Source organism: Castor canadensis, chromosome 3 (genome assembly GCF_047511655.1).
Source record: "Castor canadensis chromosome 3, mCasCan1.hap1v2, whole genome shotgun sequence".
Taxonomy (NCBI): Eukaryota; Metazoa; Chordata; class Mammalia; order Rodentia; family Castoridae; genus Castor; species Castor canadensis.
In genome coordinates, this window is record NC_133388.1 from 17,066,465 (window position 1) to 17,085,545 (window position 19,081).

Here is a 19,081-nt window from a genome sequence, read left to right on the forward strand (position 1 = left end):
TTTAAATACTTTGCAACTTAGAAACCAGTTCTCATATCAAGATGCTGAAATTTTGAGATGTAACCATGCCCAAAACTTTCATTTTATTGTATTGGTAGCCTCTGATATAGTAGGAAACATTTTCTAGGACTTGAACTTAAAAAGCCTGATTTGCTATTATCTAAAAAATCACATAAAAGTGGTTTTTAACTTATCTTTTCTTGTATTAATATTTTTATGTTTTAAAATATTCTTGCAGTTGTTTAATGAAGATCAAGGAGGTGTTGCCAGGTGGATGACTGGGTGGCTTGGAGGAGGATCAAAAAGTGTCCCCAACACACCTCTGAGACCAAATCAGCAACCTATGCTTAATAGTGTAAGAACCAGTTTTGTTCTTGCTGAATGTAAATGGTGACATGATTGTATATCAAACTCACATTTCATTTTAGGTTATTTTATATGACCCTTTTATTTTTAACTTATAGAAACAGATTCAGACAGGTGATCAGCTTATGACAAGCTGGTTTTAATAATTTTGTTGCATACAGGTGTTAACTTTTTTTTTGCGGACTGGGATTTTGAACTCAGGATCTTGACTTGCTAGGCAGGCACTCTACCACTTGAGCCACACCTCTAACCCTTTTTGCTTTAGTTATTTTTCAGGTAGGATCTTGCATTTTTGCCCAGGGCTGGCTTCTAACTGAGATCTTTTTACCTCTGGCTCCTGTGTATCTGGGATCACAAGTGCATGCCACCATACCCAGTTTATTGATTGAGATGGAATCTTGCTAACTTTTTCCCAGGCTGACCTTGAACCGCGATCCTCCTGATCTCTGTGTCAGAAAAGCTGGGGTTACAGTTGTGATCTGCTGTGTCCAGCTATGTTCACTTTTTATATGGTATTTTGATTTTTTCAAAGTATTAGCTAAGTTTAACATAATGGTGCATGCCTTTAATCCCATCACATGGGAGGTGTCCGCACAAGCCTCATGAGTTCAAGGCCATCCTGGGCTACATAGTGAGAACCTGGTTTTTTTGTTGTTGTTTTTTAAAAAGATATTAATTATTCTCTCTGTGTGTTTGATAATGCTGCCTCAGGTAAACTTGCTATGAAATTACAACATTCTTGAGAATAGAGGCTTTATTCATGAATGTACTTATTGGGCCTTGCTAGGTACCAGACTGTTATAGGCATTGTGAATGCAGCTGCAAGCTAAGTAATGAGGTACTTGCCCTGAACAGACTTATCTTCTGGTAGGAGATGGTTAATAAACAAGAAAACACAGTGCCTGTTATGCAGTAGACTTTAGGTGACCATTAATCGAATTGATTAGCACTGTGAGTTAGAATGCAGTTTCTTTTATTTTTTTACTAAAGAGGATACCAAAGATAGCATAAAACCCTGTTTTACTTGGATGACATAAAATTTAATTTAAAGGAAAGGTGCACACTGTATTATTTTAATCTGATAATATTACTGGTGACCTTTTACTATATTCTTTGGGTCTTACTTTAGAAAATCATATTTTAATACTTTTTTCCTTTGACATAATTTTATGTTTGTGTTATTAAAATGATATGATTTGATGTCTTAAGTGCTGTTATTGGCAAGAAGTAAATGTTCTTGGGGATGTGGATCAGTGGTAGAGTGTTTGCCTGGCATGTACAAGGCCCTGGGTTCAATTCTCAGCATTGCAAAAAACAAACAAAACAAAACAAAAATTAGAGAAATAATAATTAACCAGGCATGGTGGCACATGTCTGTAATCCTAGCACTTAGGAGGTGGAGGCAGGAGTATCATGAGTACAAGGCCAACCTGGGCTACATAGTGAACCCCTTCCTCAAAACAAACAAATTAAAAAAAAAAAAAGTTTGTCAGTTGACTAATTCTATGAGGTGTTTAAAATGAGAGTCATCATGACATATTATTTACTAAGTTATTAAAATTTGATAATAACCAGTTAAAGTTGATTTTTTAAAAAAATGTTTAAATGGCATAATTAGTTTTAATATTTAATTAGAATACCTGGTACATTTTTTTGTGGCAGTACTTGGATTTGAACTAAGGGTCTCATGCTTGTTAGGCAGGCACTCTACCACTTAAACCATTCTCCCAGCCCTGGGCACATTTTCTTAGTTGTAATGAATATTATTTTATTTTACTTTTTGTCTTATTTTTTGAGAGAGGGTCTCACTGTGTGGTCCAGTAAGGCCTAGGACTCTTGATCCTCCTGCCTCAGCCTCCCAAATGCTGGGATTACATATATGTGTGTGCCACCGTGCCTAGTGTAAATGTACTTTTATTATCAAGCCTAATATGTGAAAACATTTTTTTCTTAGTCTTTTTCAGAGCTTTTTGTTAAATTTCTAGAAATGGAATCTCATCCATCTGTCCCACCACCAAAGCTTTCTATTTATGACATAAAACCTCTAGATTCACCAGGAAGGAGAAAACTGGATACAAATGCTCCAACAAGTTCTAAAGGTAAAACCAGATATTTATTTTTTTTCTTCAATATTAAACATGGAATGTTTTAACTTAACAATTTTTTCTTCATAGCAATATTAAATTTTTGGTGTTTCTGAAAATGTGTAATGCTTCCAAAGTTCCAACAAGGTATCAAATTTTAGCTTTGTATATTATAGCAATCTGGTACTTTATTTGCTTTAATTAATATATGAAATATTTTCCCTTTGTATGTCAAAATAATTCTCTCTCTGCATAAGGCATTGTGAATTATTTTTCTGGAAAAATAATGGTGAACTAATTACATCTTTGCTTGATCACCTGTTTGTGTTTCTCACTAATGGTGCCTATTACCAATTAAACTTAGATGTGTACTTTATAGTTTTGAGAAGGGGCGGGTGTCACCTTTGAAAATCTTAAGTGTTATACTTAATAACCAAACTTTGTAGATAATGTATATAAGCTCAATTTAGTCAACCAACTTTAGATCACCAAGAATGTTGTGCGCTAAAAGATCTGCCTGGAAGCAAATGGTTGGTGGTTCTAGACATATATACACATTTACTATCCCACTGGGTTGTAAGGGTCTTACTTATATCAGTGATACTAACATGTAAAAATTCTTGAGTTGAAATTACTGGAAGATCTCTTTAAATGTTAACCAATTCAACAATGCAGAAGAGCCTTCTTTATGCTATTATTTATATTCAGAGAGTTATTTCAGTCCAACTTCTTTGTGAAGAATAGAGACTGAATGATCCATATCTCATCATTTAGAGACAGCAGAAGCCAGAGCTGGTAGAAGAGCAGATGTGAATCCATTCTTGGCTCCCCGCTCTGCAGCAGTGCCTCTTATTAACCCAGCTGGACTTGGACCTGGTGGGCCCGGGCATCTTCTTTTGAAACCCATCTCAGATGTTCTGCCCACATTTACACCCTTGCCAGTGTCACCTGACAACAGTGCTGGCGTTGTGCTAAAAGACCTGCTAAAGCAATAGGTGATTCTGAAGCCAAAGTCTATCTAGCACTTTAAAGGAACCATGAACACTATGCTTATGTATTTTATCACAAAGTGGCCTTTCTGAAGAAGTCATGTATTTGTGGTTGTAATTTCTCTACATTTAATAAAAAAAATTCTTACTCCTTTTAGAAATTGCAGTTGTCAGAGGAGCAAGTGTTTGCTATACAATCTGTTTTTTTCCTTCTTTCATTTGACCTAATGTAAGCTAGAAACGATTTATCTTAATTTATGGAAATAAAAAGGGAAGACATAAATACTGGTACCTGCCTATATCAGCTTTTTATTTCCTTCTCTGATTTTCAAGCTCATTTAAGCTAGACACACAGGGTTTATTTTTTAAAGATTATCAAGGGATTTACAAAGAAAAAAAACTAGTAGTGGCTTCTGTGCATAGGGTAGAAAATCATCTGAAGCATATACACATATTAATCATTTTTAGAGGACTTGGCATGGACAGACTGAGAGCAGGTCTGTCCCTGAGAGCTCCTAGGTACCCTGAGATGGAATGTTTATTTGGCTCTGTGCAATTGTGTCATGTGTATAGGTGCATGTGGCCACCACAGTCAAGATACGGCTCTTCTATCACAAGGATCCCTTGAGCAGCCTTTTTCTAACCCTAACCACCCCTCGCTGCCTCCCACCTTCATCCCTGTTAGACACTGTCACCATCTCTGTAATTTTGTTATATCAAGAATGTTGTATAAATAGGGTCACACATTATGTAACCTCTTGAGATGGATGATTTTACTCATTACAGTTCCCTTAAGATCCATCCAGGTTGTTGCATGGATCAATAGCTTGTTCCTTTTTATTGTTGAGTACTTGGTATAGATATACCATCTAGTTTCAAGAGCTGAGGTGTATGTTTGAAGGTATCTAAAACTAGGTTTCCTCACACAGATACAACTTTTATATAATTTACACTGTGCAGCTGCAGCCATGTAACTGTAGTCAGCAATATCATCAAACCTGCCACCTGCTGCCTCTGTCTGAGGTGTTGCTGCTTAAGGCACAGTGATCCAGGACTGTGTGTCCCTATCACAGTGGTCACAGAGGGCAGTGAGATCACTTCAACAGCACCAGCACCAACACCATTTGTTTGAACCTTAGGAGTAAGAGAGTATTTCTTTTAATTTTTTTATAAATGCATCATAAAAAATTCTGACGTAAAGCTTATCAGGATGTTCATATTTGTATTTGTTGTTGAAATTGTACATTTAAAAGAAATTTCTTGCATATTTTGTAAATTTAGACATGCCTTTAAGATAGAAACATTTGTACAGCAAGGAAAGGTGAAAATGAGACTAATCCAAGTATATAAATATGCCTGACTCTGGTGAGGACTAAATTTGGTTGTAAATTTTACTGTGGTGAATTGTATATTTCCAATGCATTAGAAGACTGGGAGTTTGATTATGTGTTGATGGTTTAAACTTTTTTTTTTCTAAAAAATGAAGTAACTTGAGGTAATGCTGCTTCACAATGTCACCTCTCCTTAAGTAACTTATTTATTTTGCCACTCTTCAGTAAGTTTAAAGGAAGCTTATCATAGAAGTTCATATTAAGCTGCTTCCTGCCTGATTTGCCTGTTGTTATTTCTCTATGACATTACAGATGCTCCTCAGTTTATAGCGTGTTATGTCCCTGTAAACCCATTGTGAACTGAGAACATCTTAAATTGAAAACACATTTACTACACCTAACCTACCAACCATCCTAGCTTCTCTACACAGCACGCCACAGAATACTGGTCATTTGCATTCCTGAGTGCTTGGCTCATTACTGCTGCACAGCATCCAGAGAGCATACCATTCCCAGAAAAAGGTGAAAATTTAAAAGCAGGACTAGTTTCTGTTGAATCTGCATCAGTTTTTGCACCATGATTTAAGTGGAAAAATTCTAAGTCAAACCATCCTAAGTCGACCACCTGTATTAATGTAGATTTTTATATGCTCCTTAAAGGATATTTTCACTAACTATCCTAAATTATTTGCTGCTTGCTATTGACTCATTTCAGTGTGGAGCAACTGAAATGCTAGTTTCTAAGCTAAAAAAGATACATGGTCCTTCATTTTGAAGAAATAAACATGAAAAAAAGTGTTTTGTTTTGAAAAGGAGATGCATGGTAGATATTTAAGTAGAACGTAACCATATTTGAAATGCCTTATGACATTTTAAGTATTTCCTTCCTTGACCAAAACAACCTGTCCCCCCTCACCCCATAGCTTACCCTGAGTTTGAAAGGTGTTGTGGGTGGATTGTACATCCAGTATCACAGAGCATGATATTATAGGGCTGCTGTTTAAGTATGTGACCTTGTCTGAAAGCTGTAGTATCTAATGTTTTTGTTGCATCATTGAAACTATAGCTCCCTGGTATGCATTCTAAGTGTTCGTTGATCTAAACCAGACATAACTCATTGACTTTCTGAAACTAAGTTGTGTGAGAGATGAGCCATCTGCTCAAGGAACCTCTTAGTACCCAGACAGTGATGAAGCAAGGAATTCTAATGTTAGCAGTAGGATACTGCTCACAGCACACTTACTGCAGTATTTTAACAACAGTGATTTTTACTGTTTATTTCTCTATGAACTTGGTAGAATTTGTGGTTGGATGTTGCCTTAGCTTCCACGGTTTTTCACAACATTCCTCATGGTTTTCAACTATAGTTAAATATGCTATCACAGAAATTTTCATGTATCCGTTGAAGTTGATTTCAAATCCTGTGGTTTTATGAGTTTTAGTACTGGGAATTGAACTTGCTTGTAGCAAGCCTTCAGCCTTTTTTTTTTGCTTTTAGTTATTTTTCAGATAGGGTCTTGTACTTTTTGCTCAGACGGGCCTTGACTCAACTCTCAATCCTCGTACTTGTGCCTCTAATCTACTGAGATTAGTAGGTGCACATCACCATCATGCCTGGCCTGCTCTTTGAGATATAGTCTCAATAAGTTTTTTGCCTAGGTTGGCCTTGAACACTGATCTTCCTGCTTCTGCCTCTCAGGTAGCTGGGATTACAGTATGAACCACTACATCTGGCTGCTAAACATTCTTGTTTTTCAAAGGAGAAGAAAGAAAAAGTAAACAAACCCATGAGGAAAAAGAAATGGCTTTCTTGACACATTCAGTATCCCCCAAATAAAGCCTTTTATTTCTTGTAACCTTTCAATGGTTAGTTTCAATGGGCAGGAAGACTTGAAAATATTGAGCCAGTCAATGAATGGGCAAATAAAAAGAGCAAGGTATGTCTTCAGGGACAGGGCGTGATGAAAACTAGAATGCACCAAATTTAAGCCATTTGAATCTGGTTTTAAACTCATGAAGTTTTTCATATACCAACATGTTTAAAACATCCTCCATCAACAAAAGTTTATCTTTAATTTCGTAAGTATCAAGTAAATTAGGTGGTATTTATTTTACGTGTTCCTGTGGGGAAAATAATAATTTTAATATCCTGACATTTGTGATCATTTACATCTTTATTTCTTAACTTTTTAAGTTTTCACTATTTAAAATTGATAAATTATCTTGATTTATAAGGAAACAACTAAATGTGAGAAATTTCCAACCCAACCTTAATATTAGGTTGTGTTTTATAAAACTAAAGTCAATGCATTTTTTAATTTCTCAGGAATACTGTAAGGGAGGGGGAAAAAAGAATTCTCCAAATAAAAATGATATATGTAAGTTGGCAATGTCTTCATCCACAATAAAAAAGATTTTAGCAAGCAGCTGTTGACTTTTTCTTTAGAGGGGAGAAATGACTTACACATGTTGTTTATAGCGGCAGTTAATGAACTACTGAAGCTCCTGTGTTCGAGTGCTCACTGGACGTGTGCTGTTAGGGTTCTAGTTGAGCCTTGGAAATTTTAAGTACGAACAACTTAAGATTCTCAAGATTATGCGTGGAGAGAAGATCATGAGAGTTTCAGCCAGGCTTTTCTTCTTTTCCTTCAGAGGTAGTAGAATGCATCATTGGCCTTATGCTCTTTCCCCAAGGTAATCAGTGTACCATTTTTCCTTAGATGTAGAACTTGAGTATGTTTAACTCTTCGTGTGATTGCAGGATCTGATAGAATATGGGTTGTAAAGTTGACAGTTGAATTGCAGTCATGATTTTGAACCTTTCATGAAATTACTTTAGATATGGACCTCATTTTTCTTGTCTCTGAAATGAGATGATACCCACCTCCTAAGCCTCATGGGATCATAAGATTAGGTGACACATTCACTCATAACCTGTATTAAAAGAATAAATATACCACCTGTGGTGTGCTAGCTAAAGCCTATAGTTATATACAGATAACTAAGAGTAGATAAGAATGGCCAGATTACGGAAGCTAAGAGTCATTTCCAGAAGGTGAGGAGAAATCAAAAGCATGAAAAGTGCTTGCTGCTCAGTGGCTGGCGAGATAAATTTTAAGAAGACTGTTGGATTTAAGGGCCAGAAAGCAGTTTTTGGCTTTGACTAGAGCAGTGCAAAGACAGAAGGGCATTTCTAGGAGAGCAAGGTAGAGTGAAGGGAATGTTGTTCCAAGCGAGAGACCTGAGTTTGTATATATACTTACGGGAAGGGCATGAAGATGGGGCGGCTGAAGAGAGGAGACGGAACCAAGTTCCTGAGCCTGGGACACAGGTAAGATCAGAGCCCAGGTGGAGGGGCTGGCTGTAGGTAGGAAGGATACCTTCACTGGGGCAGGAGCCACAGAAGAGAGCGGGGTACAAATAGCAGGTGGATTTGGGTGGAGGAGTGCCATGGGACTTTTCCTGTAAGGTTGGAGGGGAGCTTCTCTGCTAGAGAATGAGTGAGTAGGTTCTGAGGCCTGAGAAATCCACAGTGAAGGGGAGAGATGGACGCATGTACAGATTACTGAAGAAGTGTGAGAAATGCTCTTGGGTTCACATGCCAAGTGCTAGGGGATCCTGGCTTGGGCCTGGCAGACAGATGGGAGGAACACATCTCAAAGGAAACAAGCTAGCAAATGAAATGTCAGATAAAAGCCGAATGGTTCTTGCCCTAACCAATTTTAGTAGAGTACAAAATGTTATTAACCTGAACCTTGTCCTCCTGTCCTTGGGACTTAGGTCAAGTGAATAATGGTATAGCTGAGGATTTTACAGCATATCATTGTCAAAATTTAGTACGTCCTGTAAATTAATAATCATAATTGCAACAATATTTCTCTTGGAGATAAAAATTTTTAATAAATGGATCACTTAAAGCAAACATCTGAATTGTTAGTTGATTTTCTGCCTTGGCTCCTAAAATGGAATTTTTCTTTTAGCCCTTCTGGGGTTAAGATATTAATAATTTGCACTGTAATGATATTTTGACTGTGATAATTTTCAGCTGTGAGCATTTTTTAATGTTTTTACATTTTCAGCTGATTTTTTTACACAAGTAGTCTTTGGCTCCAACATTCTTTGACTTTGGTGAACTATTTTTGGCCCTCAGTGATTTAAAAGTATCTGACTGTGAACTTCATATTAAGTTTGTTTCTCAGATGTTGCAAGATTCCCTTAAAAATCTAAGCTACATTGTCCTTTGTTATACATGAGGGATGTAGATGTTGGAGGTATTATAAGGGGAGCTTTCCTCTCACAAAGCTGGGTCAGTCTCAAACCTGTCTTAACCCAGGAGTGATGTCTACCCTTCCCAAAAGGCAAAGGGTGACATGATATCTTTTAAAGAACTGGAAACAAAGCAATGTAAATTTGCTTCTGGGCTGCTCTGCAGAACCAAGGCAATCTGGGAGTTAACACATGAATCCCTTTGTCAGAGGTATTTTCCTTGAATAAAAAGGATGGCAGAGATAAAGTACCAAATTCTAGATTAGTGACGTAATTTTTTTATTTTTGACACCTTCCATGGAGTCTTTGAAAGTTTTCAAGTCATTTTAAAGTTTTCTCCTAAAGCATCCCCATGCCACATGTAAACCTGTTTTGCTGTCTTAGAGACATGCATATAGCTTGTGGTGTTCTCTTTGGAATTGTGCTTGGCCATTTGCTAGCTCCTGTGTTGAAAAACATTGATGATGGTAAAAATCAGTTCTTCCCAGAACTGCTACTGAGAAACTGACTTCCTTTTTTTCTAAGTCTCTTTTTTTTTTTCTGTTTTGACATTAGTTTTACTTGCTAAAATTTTACTCTTGCTGTCATCCTTTTGCATGCATGTTTGTGTGAGCGTATGTGCAGGTGGGTGTTACTGGAAACGAGTTGACAGATATTAAAAGGGAATGTGGCTGTGGTTGTATGAAGAGGTCAACTAGTCCTTCCTGCAAAAAACAAATATAAAACTAAAATTGTCAAAAATGACCATTTGGGGGGATTGTGTAGATTTACCAAAAGCAGATAAGGAATTGAATATTATTTTTGCAAAGCCTCTAGAGCTTCAGGTAAGAACTGTTGGAGCCCATGGCCCTCCTCCTAGGACTCCCCTCACCTCCAAACTTCTGGGTTTTTCTAGCACTAAGCAGATCATGAAAACCAGCAGCTTTTTGCACAGTGGAGTCGACTCAGTGTGGGGGGACAGGGTGGTGCAAAACCCTTGACATTATCAGGTAAAGGTGGCCAACTTGGATGGAAAGAAATGCATCAAACAGTGGTAGGCCAGTGGGAAGTTACTGTGGAGACCTTGGAACACAGAGAGGGGCCTGGGCTGGTGGGGACCACCAGTGCTAGGGAGACTTGGAAGACTGGAAAGGATGCCAGCCAAGGTGGAGCTGGCCTCAGAGTGAGCGACTTCCTAGCACACAGATCCCTCTGTGATGGATGGAAGCCTCAGGGTTCCAGGGTCAGCCTCAACTGACCTCATCACTGCATGATGGACCCTGAGAAGTCAGATTAGAAGTGAAAAATAAGAATGTCACAGCAGAAACAGCAGCATCTACACTCTCCTGTGGGGAAGACAACTTGCACACTTTAAATAATTCAGTCAAGCTAAAAGAATCAGAAAAGTACATCAGAATCAGAAGTTACTACAATGTAACTTAAATTGCCCAGTTTTCAGACAAGATCTGGCGCATGCAGGGTGGTATGGCTGTAGACAGTTGTCCAGTTTTCAACCAGAAATTATGAATAATGCAAAGAGAAACATATGATCCATACTCAAAAAAAAAAAACTGTGTGGGCCTAGATGTTGGGTTTGGCCCACAAAAACTTCAAAACATGATTGCAAATACAAAGACCTAAAGTATGTCCAAAGACTACAGAATAAGATACTAAACACTTGCATACTCATTACTCATCCTTATCAAATCTTAACACTATGCCATATTTCCTAAAGAAGTTTTTAAAAAGAAAACTTTGAACATAGAAGCAAAAGTAAGTCACATAATCCATCTCCAGCTTCAACAGTCTATCAACTCCAGCCCACCAACTCTTGTTTTGTCTTGTACCCCACCTACTTCCTGAAGCATTTTTTACAATTGCATGTCTTAAAACTACTCTTTGTAGGGCAAATACTGTACCCCTCTCTGTATCTGAGCCCTCCAGGAATGCTATGGTTGAAACCCACCATCCCATCTGGATGCAGAGACGCTAACATGGCTTCAGGCCAGGCAGGGTTGGAGGGAGGGAGGGAGGTTTCTGGACCAACCTTGGGATTCTGTGCCACTATCCATGGATGTGACCTGAGCCCAAGGTCTCTTATCTTTGCATCTTCTTTCCCCTCACCTGACTTAGGTCAAGCAATGTTCACTGCTGCCCCAGGAAGGTGCAGGAACGTGTGTGTCTCATGAGCAAAGCATGGGCTGGTAGGAAGCTGGGGTGACTCAGGCTCCTCACTGCAGATTCTGCTGCCATGTTGGATGCTGAGAGAAGTGGACCAGGTTTTCTCTGCTTCTTCCTCCTCTTAGCTGGGGTCCTTTCAGTCATTGTCCTAGACTCTCAACCTTTACCTCCTGAGTTGAACCTAGGTAGTTTCTTACTCTAATCATCTGATCTGATCCTCTCTGCTTCCTGACTTCTCCTAATTTATTTTCCTGAGCACAGAATCTCAGCTATCAAAACATTTCCTTATCCTATGTCCTCAGAAAACCTTTCAGCAAACCCTGCATTTCAAGACATTTCTCTCACTGGAGACTCAAAATAGTCAACTTGAAATTAAATCTTGGGCTTCCTTTTGCTGTCAACATTTCTCATCCTAAGTCAACTTCCAATGTAGTTTTACATCTGACATTTTAGCATAGAATGTTCCTTAGAACCATCCCACATGGGGTTATTAGGCTAAAACTCACCAAAGCCCATTGTTGTGATTTGAATATGAAATGTCCCCAGAGACTCATGTGTTAAGGCCTAGATCCCCAGCTGGTGGAGTTATTTTGGGAGGTTTTGGAAACTTTAGGAGATGGGATCTAGCTGGAGGAAGTAGATCACTAAAGGCAGGTCCTTGGGGATATCTTGTCCCTGGCCCCTTCCTGCTTCCTCCTCTTTGCTTCCTGTCTACCATGAGGTGAACATGATGTCCTGCCCAAGCACATGGGGCCAAATAACCATGAGCCATTCCTCTGAAACCATGAGCCAAAATAATTCCTCAAGTTGTTTCTGTCAGATACTTGGTCACAGTGATGAACAAAGTAACTAATATATCCATGAATATTACTGAGCATTCTGGATCACAGGTATCCTGAAGAAAAGGAGAATGGATTGAGGGAGAAGGGAAGAGAGAAAAAGAAAGAAGAAGCTGTACTTTTACCACACCAGATGAAGTGAAACCATATTTAAACTCATTTTAAAATTTTGTTACACAATTCTTTACAGAAAACTAGAAGAGTAAAATGAACCACAAATCCATAGTAGAGATTCAACATTTAATAGTTTCACTGATCTTGTTTCATTTATTCCCCACTATTTTTAGTATGCTTTTCTAAAAGACATTAGAAATGATCAGCCTTTACAAAAATCATTCCTTATCATTATCTAACACCCAGTGCATATACAAATCTTCTGATTGTATCAGAGTTGTTTCTTTTCACACACTTGGTTGATGCAAATCAGGGTCCACTTGTTTATATTCTGTGCCAGTCATTTGCCTTTGCTACTGGATCTGTTCACTGTCATGTCTCTTCCTTGCTCTTCTCATATCCTGCAGACTATACTCTTCAGTCTCCCTGGCCAACTGACTTCCAATTGAGTCCACCAAATGGGAAGCCCTCGTGAGATACTTAAGGGATGGATGGACAAGAGGGGCAGAGCAGGTGTTTCTTCCTGTTCTCTGCCTCTGATGGTGGCTGCATCACTGTAGTGATGGTGACTTCCTACAAGAAGTACCCACTTCAATTATAGTTCTTGGTGATGATTCCAGCTCCTGGGTTCTGATAACATCATCTCCTTTGGTTCCTCTTGTCCCAGGGGAGGTAATAGCTTCCTGATGCAGTTTATTTCTGGGTGGTCTCAGTTCTTTCAACACTTTTATAACTAGTCCCCTATCTTAAATTCCTGTGCCAAATAACCTGATACAGACTGCCTCCTCCTCCTCCTCCTCCTCTTTCTCCTTCCTTTATTCTTTCTTTTCTTCTTCCTCTTCCTTTCTTCTTCCTTCTTTCTTTTCTTCTTCCTCTTCCTTTCTTCTTTCTTTTTCTCCTTCTTTCTTCTTTCTTCTTGCTTTCTTCACTGGTATTTAAACTTGGTTTGAGTCACACTTCCAGCCCATTTTACTCTGGCTGTGTTGAAGATAGGGTCTTGCTTTTTGTCCAGGCCAGCCTGCACCAATACACTCTTGTTTTATGGTCCCCATTACTGCTGGGAAGACAGGTACACACCACCATACCTAGCTTTTTTCTGTTGAGATAGGGTCTCATTGACCTGGAATTTGGATCCTCCCAATCTCAGCCTCCCAAGGAGGAACCACAGGTGTGAGCCACTGACTGGTGCCTAGCTGGCTTTTTTTTTTTTCCTAGGTAGGTCCTAATTGATACAGTTCCCTCTGCCCCTTCTGTATTTCTTTACACCTATTTTTTGTTGTTGTTGTTTGGTTTTTTTAGGCTATTGACTTTCAGATTGGTCTTTTAATTTTTTCCTTTATTCTCTGTATTTCTTGCAAACTGATAGTCAAGTCAGAACTAGAGCCATGCTGGGCAATTGGGAAGCCACCAGCCACATGTGGCTAATTGAATGTAAACTTACATTTGTTAAATTTAAATAAAATTCAAAACTGAGCTGCTCAGTGGCAAAGACTACATCTCAAGTGTTCAATAGCCCCAAGTGGGTAGCTGCTGCCATGCTGGATGCTAAGATATACACCACCAGAACATCTCCATTACTGGCTCAATTCAGGTTCTATATGTTTAGGCAAGACTAGTTAGGAGAAAAGCTTATATTAGAAGAGTTTAACATCTACTTAAAAATCAGAGCTGTTGAGAAAGCAGTCATTTGCCAGAATCACCCAGGTGTTAAAATGCAGGTTCCTCCATTGCCCTGTATCCACCAAGTCAGAATCTTGGGTAGGACATGCAGGATCTGAATCTTAGCATCTCAGATGATTCTGTGACATTCTGACATTCAAAACCATGGCAAGTTCTTTCACACTTGTGTTCTAAATGCAAAAAGTAGGAAGGGGCTCCCGAGGAGGCACAACCAAAATGGCTTGAGGTAGCCAAAGCCAAATGAACAATAAGCCTGTAACTAGAGAACAGCTGACATGTATTAGGGAGAATTCACCATTTCCATGTCTTAAAATGTGCTTAAGGGGGAATTCATGCAGGCCTGTGATGGTTTTCAACAGCCCACTAAAAGTGAGAAAATCTCTGTAATAAGACCAAATGCAAGGTCCCTCCTGCATTTGGTGTCAAAAGTCCTTCCTCTTATTAAATACAAGGACGTGACTGATTGTTGCCCTATCTTTTTATTTTTATTTGGCAAAGTTTAAAGTTAGTAGCATAATATTGTTTCCTCCACTGTTTTAGGGGGTTGATTTTACTGGACTGGTAAATTCAAGAATCGAGGAGCCACTCATATGTTTTATTTTGTTTGGACTGTAGATAAGAATGAGGGAATTTGAACACCATGCCATTTAAGAGTTATATTAAATATATTAGGTTTGCTGCAAACCTCAACCCATATTGTCAGAAAAGAAAGCAAGAACAAATCAGAGAAGGCAAATTGAAAAACGCTATTAGATATTCCTTGAGTTCAAGTTTGAAGTTCCATGGCATAGTCTTTTTTTTTCTGAAGTACTGGGATTTGAATTCAGGGCTTCATGCTTGCTAGGTAGGAGTTCTACCACTTGATCCACAACCCCAGCCCTCTTCACTTTAGTTATTTTTTGGGATAGTGTTTGCATAAATGGACCACAATTCTCCTATTTATGCTTCCTGTGTAGCTGGGATGACAGGTGCACACCACCTCGCCCAGCTATTCGTTGAGATGATGTCTCACTAACTTCTTGCCTAGGCTGACCTTGAACCACAATCCTCCTGATCTCTACCTCTCAAGTGGCTGGGATTACAAGTCTGAGCCATGGTGCCTGGTATAGATCCCAATTTTACACTTGGTTATATGATATTGTTAAAACCACAGTCACAGGGCCAGGCATGGTGGCACATGCAGGAGGAATAGATAGAAGGATCATAGTCCAAGGCCAGCCAGAAAAACATGTTACACCCTATCTGAAAAAAATATTTGAAATATAAAAAGAGCTGGGGCTTGGCTCAAGTGGTAGAGTATCTGCCTAGTGAATAGGAGGCCCTAAGTTCAAATCCTATACTGCCAAACCAAAACCCAGTTGGTAAGACATGCCATAAGAAAAACCCAGGCATTTTCCTGATTTGCTGAATTTCCTGCTAGTTCCAGGAACACCCTGATGTTCTCAAGCAGACTCGTTACATTAAAGTACAAATGAAGAGCTGGGAGTGTAGCTTAGTGGTAGAGCACATGAATAGCATGCACGAGGCTCTGAGTTCAATCCCCAGCACCAAAAAAATAATAGAAACAAAAAGTACAGTTAAAGACTACAAATAAAGGTGGGGGGAGAAGGTAGGAAACCTGGGTTCTAATTCAGTTCTGCCTTTAATTGTATGATCTTGGGTAAATTGGGCTCTCTAGGCCTTAGTTTTCACATTTGTATCAGGATTTAGTCTCCTGCAGGTAAAAATCCTCTTTTAATATCCCCGAGACTAGTGGTGGCATCTCCTTGTGTGTCCCCTAGGCCCGTGCACATCTACTTCCACTATTTACCAATTGGTGCCTTGTGGTGGAGAGAGAGAGAGAGAGAGAAAGAAACAAACTAAGCTTTATTGAGGGCCTGCTGGGCTTTGACACCCGCTAGGTGTTATATGGGCAATATCTTCTTTTGAACACCATGATAGATTTTTGTCCCATTTCACAGCTGAAAGCTGAAGCTCAACAAGGTTGAAGAACCAGTTTAGGGTCTCACAGAGTGTAAGTACAAATCAAACCCAACTTGATCTGACTTCTAAAGCCCAGATGCTCATAGAGCTGCATGTACTAAGCCCATGATATTCATGGATGGATGGATGGATGGATGGATGAATGGGTCAGTGCATGTATGTCTAGGTGGGTGGGTAGATGGGTAGATGGATAGTGAATGAATGGGTGGGTGGGTGAATGGGTAGAGGCATGGATGGATAGTGGATGGAGGGGTCAGTATGTGGATGGATGGGTGGGGTGAATGGATGGATGCCTATGCAAAAGAATTAATGAAGCTTTTATGAAGGACATTGAAAAGCTTGAATAGAGCTGGATACTGTGAACAAAATGACAGTTCTCCCAAAAGACTATGAAATTAATAGAATTCCAATATCCAACAGGGTTATTTTGGAACATGGTGAAATAATTCTAAATTTCACTTGGGAAAATAAACACCTGCAGATAAACCAGTACATTAAGAAAGAGTAAGTAATAAGGAATGGGGATGTACCCTTCCAGATATCAACACATTATATTAAAGTAAATAAGACTGGACCTGGAACAGGAACAGGCAAATTAATAGAATAGTGGGGAAAAGATGTAAGTTTATGCATAGTGCATATAAAAATTGCCTTTAAGAGGAAAATGGGAATTACTTCATCTGTGGTATTTCAAATGATTAACCACTGCAGGGACATTAAGTAGGCACTGTCCATACACTCGATACCAACATAAATTTCAGGTGGCCTGGAGATTTGAGAGTAAAAACAAAACCATCACAAAAACTCGTTTAAGATCATCCAGCTGGGACTGGGGCATGGCTCAAGTGGTACAGTGCTTGCCTAGTGAGCATGAGGCCCTGAGTTCAAAACTCCAGTACCACATTAAAAAAAGGTCATCCAGCTTACTTTGGTCTAGCCATGGGCTTGGACATGGACACACATCCTCTGAGATACAGCCTATGAAGTCTTTACCCCACTAAGCTAACTGTCGTGCCACTAGCTAACTACACATTTGGGGAGATCACATGTTCCCTACATACAACTTGTTTTTCCAGAAAATACAGTTGAAGCAAAGGAATTTATAAATGTATTTTTAAAGGTCATTATCTGTTTAGAATAAACATGGAAGGACAGCTTAATGGAGGACAGAGATCATGATGGATGGAATTAATACATCCAAAAACACAAAAATGTAACGAGTACTTATTTCCAAAATGCCATAAAGATGATTGAAAGACAAAAGACAAACGAGGAAGATATTTGCAACACAAATGACAAACAAAGCACTGTCTTCACTACAGAAATAAAGATAAGGGGAGAGGTAATTAATTGGTGCTCCTAGAGTTTCTGGCACAGTTTGCTGCTTGTCTCTGATGTCTGTCCTCTGCCTTCACAGTAGGAAAACTCCAGAGTGTGAGGTAAGTAGGCATGGTGACGCTTAGAACACAAACTACATCTCCCAGCCTCCCTTGCTGGTGGGTGTGGCTATCAACCTCTTCCACCCTACTTCCTGAATGTGGTATAGCAGTGGGGAACCATTTGGGGCCATGTAGTGAAGGTCCATACCATAGATACCACGGAGGGACAGAGCTACCACAAACTAGCCCTAGACTATTTAGACTACAAGCTTCAATGTGAGATTATGTATCCTTTTATCATCAGACATAATCATTGAGCTATTTGTATTTTGAAAAAAATGAAAACACCCAAGCTGCTACCACTAAAAACTTCAAACAAAAACCACCATGGAGGTGGAATCATTTTGACCTTTTTGTTAGTTCACAGGGATTGAACTAATTATCTTCTTTTGGTGTCTAAGTGAGGAGAGGAAATGGGGTTTGGAAACCTTTTCCACAAGAAGCTGAACCTTTGGATATATAGAGCAAGAGAGAAGTCAGAGATGAATTTATTCAAGAATTATCTGCATAGTGGTGATCATTGAAGATATGGGACCAGTGATTGTGCTCAAAACAGGAGTAGTGAGAAAGAGTAGAGAGGCTGGATGGAACATTGGGGGACTCTGGTTAGGAAGAAGGAGAAAGAAAAGGGGCTGGAGAACATACAGAGCTAAAAAAGAGAAACAGGATCTAAAGTCATGAATGAAAAGCAAGCTAAGTCATGAAATCAAATGTGAGATACTGGATCAAGCAGGGATAGGAAGAGTATTTGGCGACGAGGAGGTCATTAGGAATCTGAGGGAGCAGCTGTTGGAAATGGTAAGGACTGAGCTAAATTACAGAGGTGGGACTAGTGAGGAGGTAGCTGAGGCAGGAACACATTGAGAAGTACTGAGGGAAGGAGGAAGAGAGAAAAACCTCTGGGAGCACCAGAAACAAAAGAAATCTCTCCCCTCCAGAAAGAGAATGCAGAGGGGAGCCACTGCTCACCATTGAACTCAGGTATTGGCTGCTGTTTTAGTTTTCTGATGTTTTGGGTCAAGTTGGATAATACAGGAATTGAAAGAATTTAAGAAAAAGAGAAGGTAATGATGAAAATGCCTGAGATGTCTGGTGTGTTCCTGAGGAGCTAAGAGTAAGGGAAGGAACCAGCCATGTAAACAGTAAGTCTTTCCCTTCTTTCCCTTCTCCCTTCTTCTTTCTTCTTCCTTCCTCTTCTTTCTTTTTCTTTCTTTCTTTCTTTCTTCTTCCTCTTCTTTTCTTCTTCCTCCTCCTCCTTCCTTCTTCCTTCTTCCTCCTTTTCTTCTTCTTCTTTTTCTTTCTTCTCCCTTCTGCTTCCTTCTTCCTTCCTCATCTTCTTTTCTCCTTCTCCTCTTCCTCCTCCTCCTTTTCCTCCTCCTCCTCCTCCTTCTTCTTTTCTCTCTTTCTCTCTCTCTGTATGTATATATATATATATATACATATATATATACATATACATGTATATATATATGTATATATAATGCTGGGAGTGGAACACATGGCCCTTGTTTCTTCTTCCCTCTCTCTTCCCTCTCTTTCTTTCCTCTCTCCCTTCTTCTCTCCTTCCCTCCCTCCCTCCATTCCTTTTTCTCTCTCTTTCTCTCTCCCTCCCCCTTTAATTTGTCTGTTCATTCTTGTAATGCTGGGGATGGAGTCAGGGCCTTGCCCATGCTAGGTAACTGCTCTATCACTGAGTTATGCCCCCAGGCCCAAGGCCTGTTTTTTGATCTGCAAAATGGACTGTTTCCTATTTCACAGGTTTTTATGGCAAAGAAGAGAGCGTGTAGAGTCTAGTCCCATGACAGATGTTCGGTAACATTCTTTCCCCTG

At 39.3% G+C, this 19,081-nt stretch overlaps 1 protein-coding gene across 2 annotated transcripts in view; it reads left to right on the forward strand.

Annotated features, from left to right (window-relative positions):
• The window catches only part of Trip11 (thyroid hormone receptor interactor 11), a 72,612-nt gene extending 65,416 nt beyond the window's left edge, over positions 1-7,196 (forward strand). The window contains exons 19-21 of one of the 2 annotated variants that reach the window (XM_074067296.1): positions 239-355; positions 2,321-2,465; positions 3,225-7,196. In XM_074067296.1, coding sequence (XP_073923397.1) covers positions 239-355; positions 2,321-2,465; positions 3,225-3,445 — 483 coding nt within the window. In that variant the 3' untranslated portion in view covers positions 3,446-7,196. Of the gene's footprint in view, positions 1-238; positions 356-2,320; positions 2,466-3,224 lie in introns of those variants that run through there. The other variant, XR_012446055.1, reaches the window with a different exon arrangement.
• The last annotated feature ends 11,885 nt before the right edge of the window (positions 7,197-19,081 follow it).